Below are 6,837 nucleotides of genomic sequence, written 5' to 3' on the forward strand. Positions count from 1 at the left end.
ACATTCAGTAGACAGGCGCTCTTGTTTCACAACCATGTGTGTAAATGAGCTCATTCTGTGTACAATCATTTTCTAGCTGCTTCCATGCGAATTTTCTAAAGTCCTAAAATAAAATAGATACATTTTCCAAGCACAAAATCTTAGGTAACCCATAATTTATTTTCTATAATTGCATTTTATGATGTTGAAGCAATATATCATCAAAATATGTTTGACCTACAAATACATATTTGCTTATCTTTTTTACTTTTTCAATCTCTTGGAAATTGTCTATTACAAAAACTGTGATATTAAGGTAGCAACAATTTGGTTTATTTTATTCCCTTACTAATGTTCTTCCCATGGTGCTAATTTTAAATGCCTTCTGTGTACTAGGCATGATGCTCAGTGTGTCATGTTGTATTCATTTCCCAAGTTTCTTTTTCCTTTGGCCTCCTTTTACACACAGGTTGTAACCTTCTGTCCCTTCACTGACTCAAAAGCTTGCTTCAAATTCCTATTGGATCATTTAGGTAAAGAAATTTATTATTTAATTTTTAAATTGAAAAGACAAGTGCATCCAAAGGATTCAGTTTGGAATTAGCTACATGCCTTGGCTCAACAGCTTAACTACAAGCATGCTGGCGGGTAGGAGTGGATAGTTGGACTGTTCTCATACCTCTACTGTATGTCAGTGATTCTCAGCTAAACCGTAGTGGCCGATAATTAGTTCTTCCAGATTGCATATTTTCTTTATTTTAGCCGTGTCTATCTTCTACAATAAGCAATATTTTAATAGGTTTTACCTATACTACTTGTACCAATTGCCTTGGAATTATGATATTAATATTAATATTTGCCTACAACAATGTCAGTTTCTCCATTATGCTTATTATGAATGTTTTCTAGCCCTTAATCTCTTTATCATTGACAATTCATTATTGTTTCTTGCTAAGCTTTGATCTTCTATTGGTTACTTTCTGTAGATATTGATTTCTCATATCACACCAATGAATTCTTGTATGATACCATGTATTCAACTGTAATATACATACAGCTCACTGCTGCAACTGAAGGCCTCCTATCAACCTGTATTTAATTAGGAGACAAAAACCACACAGTATGTTAATCAGAGAAAATCGAATATATATGCTAAAAAATTAGAATTATAATAAGGAAAACTGTATTACATGTGGAAACACTAGTAGTAACATAAGACTTTGGGAAAATACACAAGCAAGAAATATGTAGAAATATTGTACCTGCAGAATAAAGAAGTTGTAAAAATCTTTAATCGACAATACTGCATTGTGCACTTGGAAAAATATGAAGACAATGTATTTCATGATGTATTTTATATCATACCTGTAAAGCTAATAGAGAAGAATAAGACAGTTTGTGAATATGTTAATTATACTGATTGTGATGATTTCGTTAATCAGTATACATTTATTCTGAAAGGCATTGAGTTACATACAATAAATGTGTATAGTTATGGATTTCAATTATTTGTCAATGAAACTAAATGACGGAAATGTTCCTTAAACACTGGATACGCAGACGTTAGCTCTGCAGCTCCAGTGGAGATGGAGCAATAGTCATGTGTCATTGGTCAGGTGTGTCTGAAGGACCTGGCAAGATCTGGGATGCAAGAAGGGCATCTGAGATCAGATGCACATGGACTGTGAGATGAATCTTGGTCCCTACAAAGATATGAGAGCGAAATAATTTATAGGAGAGAAGTCTTTCAGGAGCTGGAATAACAGGGTCAATGACATAACCAGATTAAAATCCTTCTATCACTGAGGAGCCAGCCCACTCCAGACCAACACTAAAGTACAGGTTCCCCAGTTTCTCCATGGTCATGCAACCAAAATACTGTACCTCAGCGACTGGCTAGGTGGTGCACTGGCCAGTACTCCAAATGAAGAATGCCAGCATTCCAGATGGGTACCAATTCAAATCCAGGCTGCTGCACCTACCATTCAGCTCCCTACTTGTGGCCTGGGAAAGCATCAGAGGATGGACCAAATCCTTGAGATCCTGTACCTACATGGTGCTTTGGTTAGCTTATCCTGGCCATCTTATCCATTTGAAGCATAAACCAGGAAATAGAAAATATTTCTTTCTGTCTCTTCCTTTCTCTGTAAATCTACCATTGCAATAAAAATAAGTAAATCTTAAACAAACAAACAAACAAACAAACACTCCACTTCCTTCAGTGCTGCAGTTAAAACAAGTGGTAGAGCTTCAGTTTCTGTGCACAACCTCTACTGTAAAGCTGCAAGTTGTGCTCGCAAGTCAAGGAAAATACTTAAAGCAATCTCATCTCAAATCACAGAACATATACTAATGAGTGAATCAGAAGCTAAAAGAATACATTATAAACTTGCACAAGATTTCTTCCAAATTCCATAGGTTCTGCAGTAGAACTAGCTTTCTCTGGAAAATAGATTATTTAATTTCCTGGCTAAGTCGTTGTAAAATATATGCACAAAGAGGCTGTTCTCATTCTGTATAAACCACAGTTTTGGCAAATAAAGTAAGTACAGCTACTTCAAATATGTGTTAAAAGGCACAAAGGGAAATGTAAGGAAAAATAAAGGATGTAGTATAGATCCCAATAAACAGTGGAAATGCATTCATTTGTTTTCTCTGTTTTCTACGAATGTAAGCATTAAAAAATAGGATTTTTTTAAAAATCTGTGTGTGTGTGTACTTAGGTATTTATGAATTAAAGCTTTGAGGTTTTAATTAATGGTGCTTTTGTTTAAAGTAGAAAATAAGTAGTACTATATGATTCTCAAAATCAGCTTCCAAAAGTTACTGAAAATTTTTCTGAAAGTTAAATCCAATATGGTTGAACTCAATGAACTTTCTGGATGTGTTTCAACTCAGAAGGTTTTGAGAATATATAGAATCATCAAGTAATATGTCACACAGTTTGGCTTCATGGCCTACTTAGAACTTCAGTAACTGCCAAAAGAAAAAAAAAAAAAAAAAGCCAGTATTTAACATGGCTCCATTCCCAGAAAGTCATAGGATTTTCAGGTAAATGTGAATGGATCTGGAATTCTGACCCAAACTTAGTTAAAGTTTTTCAAACGAGATGAGTAAGTAAGAGACGTTTTCAGTAAAAATTGGTTGGTGCCTTTGTGCAGGAGCCCTGGTACTGTGACAGCTCGTCCTCTTTCATTTTAAGTACTTTACTACTAAAAATGGACATTTATACTACATACCATAGTATATTGATATATGTATAGATTGCGGAACAATTAAAATATTTCAAGTGTCTTGCCTCATGTGGTTGTTATGTAGCAGTGGGAACATTTTCAGCAGTTTCAGCCATTTTATACACTAATAATTATGGTAGGAACTATTCTGTACATTAGTCCTCAGAATTTAGCCATCTGAAGAGCTTCTACCAGGCTTCACATATAGGTACAGGATGCAATAGTTGGGGCCATCCTCTGCTGTTTTCCCAGTCCATTAGCAAGGAACAGTATCAGAAGTGGCGAAGCAAAAAATAAACCAAAGAAATGGCAGCTTTGCCAGTAAGTAATCACAACAATTTTCATTTTAAGCTGTGGTCATTGCATTCAATGACGTCACAAACTGAAATCAATAATGACACTTATACAAAGGAGACACAACTACTTAGTGAACAAAACCTTTTATTAAGGAGTCAGTATCATCTTCTGTTTTAGTATATGCCACTCACATAATACTCCTGTTTATCTTTAGAATGCTAAAACACAGAGACAGAGGAAAGAATCTAAGATTCTTCACAAATTTGTGAAGGGAACAATATCTTCTGTCTTCGTGATGGACTATTTGGGCTCCAACAACAGACAATCATTAGTGAAACTTCAACACATAAACATTAATCTTCATTTCATAATGCAGTTAAAGGGCAGGGGGATTTTCAATTGGACCTGAATTAGAGTGGTCATGTCAAAGGCAAATGAAGATCTGTGAGATGATTAGCAGCAAGAAGAAGAGCATCTTCTGTAGTAGAATGGCCTGTATCCGTAGCATCCAGAGCCATAGCCACTGCCATATCCATATCCAGAGCCATAGCCACAGCCATAGCCACTGCTATAGCCACTGCCATATCCATATCCAGAGCTGTAACGACACTTAGAGCCACAATGAGAGCCATAGCCATGTCCATATCCAGAGCCATAGCGACACTTAGAGCCACAATGAGAGCCATAGCCACAGCCATAACCATGGCCTAAGCCATAGCCACAGCCTGAGCCATAGCCATGGCTTCCACAGGAGTTTCCATAGTAGTTGCAACGCATGGTGTCAGGAGATGAAGTTCCAGGTGAAGAGCAGGAGGATGTTACTGAAGTTTGAATGTCAGGTACTCTTCCAAGACCTTTATATACTCACTGGGATGGATGGGTCATACCTCACATGGACTCTGCTTTTGCATTTTATAGGCATGTGCCTAAAATGACCTCACTGTGTGTAATAACCAATTTGCTAGGAATTCCTACTCTACCCACTGCTCCCCTAACAACTTTTTCTAGCCTTATAACACGTACATTTTATACTCTCCCCAAAATCATACAAATGTAACCTTGCTTTGAAGATTTCATTTCATAACCATGATGTAACATACTATATTATCAAAATACAGAGGACCTAAATATGAATGTGTTTGTCATACTATTCTAATGCTCTTGGAAATATTTATTATACAAGAGGTGCTACTCGATGCTATTAACTATTTTTATTATCTTTTTCATTATCATCATCTTGTTTTGTTTTGCTTCTTCTCCTAATCCTTTGTTATTCACATCATAATCACTCTATATTGCTTGACATGGATTTTGGACAAGAAATTCAGTGTTTCTTAATCCTATATGCATTCCCTGCAAAACTTTCCTCTCTTAAGTAGGTGATTCTCGCCTCTCCTAGAAATGATATCTTCTTTTTCCAGGTAAGTATTTTTATGAATCTCTTGGTGGCTCAATTATGTAAGAAAATTTACTTATTTTTTGAAAGGATAGTTTTTTCCCAAGAGCTTAATTTAGAGTGAGAACATTTCTTGGCTAAGCACCTCTGTACTTGTTGAATTAAATTCAACAACCCATGAGATTATTTACACTACCCTGAATTTTGTGTTGCATATAAGTTCTCCCCAGTGAAATTCAGTTTGGACTTTGCCATAGAAGTTAAGGTGCCCAAAAGTCCTATTGAAATACCTGGGTTTGTTACTCAATTTGACTACAGTGCTAGCTTCCTGTCAGTGCAAACTCGAAGAGGCAACAGCTACAGTTCAGGGAATTGTGCTCCTGCCATTCAGCTGAGCACCTGTGTCCTGTTATGAGCTGATGGCCTCAAGCCTTAGCCCAACCCAGCTTTTGGTGTTATGAATCAGCAGATGAGAATTCTTACTCATCCTTCCCTCAGAAAGGTAAATTTAAAAACAATAATAGTTAATATGTCCACATTATTAGTGGATGGGAAATGAGGGATGTTCAAAGGCTACACAGATTCAGTGAAATTGGAGGGTAAATTTTAAATTTCTGTGAAAAGAGTGATGATAGCAGCCGCTGGGGTTAGCAGATGCCAAACCCAGGAGTCCAGGGCTGCTTCTGGATCTCCGTGTGGCTCTAGGAGATCCAAGCACTTGGGCCAACTTCCACTGCCTTTTCTAGTACATAAGCAGGATGCTGGAGCAGCGGTACAGCAGCCAGGTCTCAAATAGAGTTCATATGGGATGTTAGCATTGCAGGCGACGGCTTATTACATTACGCCAGGATGCCAGCCTTCAGTGAGATATTTACCCAACCTCGTTTTTAGAGTGTCATCTTGTCCCATTGTTTCCATGATCAGTGAATTTCTGGTCCACTGCTTTTGTTTCTTTGACAACTCTTTACTGTTCCCTAAGTTTGGGTCATCTGGTGGTTACTTTAGTCTGCATTTGTTTCTCATAACACACCTCAATAAATCCTGTCTGCAACCACAAATGATTCCTAGTGCTAAAATCCTCTGCAGTCCTCTGGGTCAATTAGAGACAGAAGCCACAAGATAGATTAGCCAGGGATGTTTAATGTAAATATTAAAAGCTGATAAAGAGAACAGTAACAATGTTTGTAGAAAGGTTGTTTGATAATACTGTTTAAGGGATAATGCTCAAACAAAGAAAAAAATAGAAGATAGGTACCTATAGAAAGAAATTTCTGGAAAATTGTTGAGCTGTAGTTATTACAGCATTGAGTACTTGAGCAATTCATCAGGTCAACAGATGTTTCAAGCATTCCACACCCTGGAAAAAATAAGCAAGAGGAGACATTTCAAGGAGATGAATATGTTTATTGCTTTGGCCCCAGGGATATTCACAGGGAAAAAAATATATCCAACCATAGTAACACATGCATTAGTCATTTGTATTCAGCATATCAAATATATGTCAAAAAGCTGTTCTTAAAATTCCTTGTTGTGAAGTGACCAAGCAGCAAGAATAATATTGGAGTCACAGCGGTGAGATGGCACTGACATGGGGCTGAGAAGGATGTAGAATGTTCTGGTACACAAGGAACAAACTGCAGAGAGAATCTGGGTGTCTGTATGGCAAGAAGTTATGGGGATTCATGGGTGAGCAGACTTCAAGGTGCATGTTTCTGTTCAGGGAGGGCTAAGCTAAGGAGACTGCCAAACTAAAAATCAGTGTCATTGATCTCAGCGCAGTAGCCTAGTGGCTAAAGTCTTCTCCTTGCAGGCACCAGGATCCCATAAGGGCACCTGGTCCTGTCCTGGTTGCTCCACTTCCCTTCTAGCTCCCTGCTTGTGGTCTAGGAAAACAGTTGGAGACAGGCCAAGATCTTAGGGCCCTGCACCCTC

The 6,837-nt window shown here is 37.6% G+C and overlaps 1 protein-coding gene across 1 annotated transcript; it reads right to left on the reverse strand.

Moving 5' to 3' along the window:
- Window positions 1-3,962: 3,962 nt before the first annotated feature.
- On the reverse strand, window positions 3,963-4,286 carry LOC121156656 (keratin-associated protein 21-1-like). The gene has a single exon (XM_040980431.1). The coding sequence runs from the start codon at window positions 4,284-4,286 to the stop codon at window positions 3,963-3,965; it is 324 nt and encodes a 107-aa protein (XP_040836365.1).
- Between the last annotated feature and the right edge of the window lie 2,551 nt (window positions 4,287-6,837).

This window comes from Ochotona curzoniae, unplaced genomic scaffold (genome assembly GCF_017591425.1).
Source record: "Ochotona curzoniae isolate NIBS_2020 unplaced genomic scaffold, NIBS_Ocur_1.0 contig_3498, whole genome shotgun sequence".
Lineage (NCBI taxonomy): Eukaryota > Metazoa > Chordata > Mammalia > Lagomorpha > Ochotonidae > Ochotona > Ochotona curzoniae.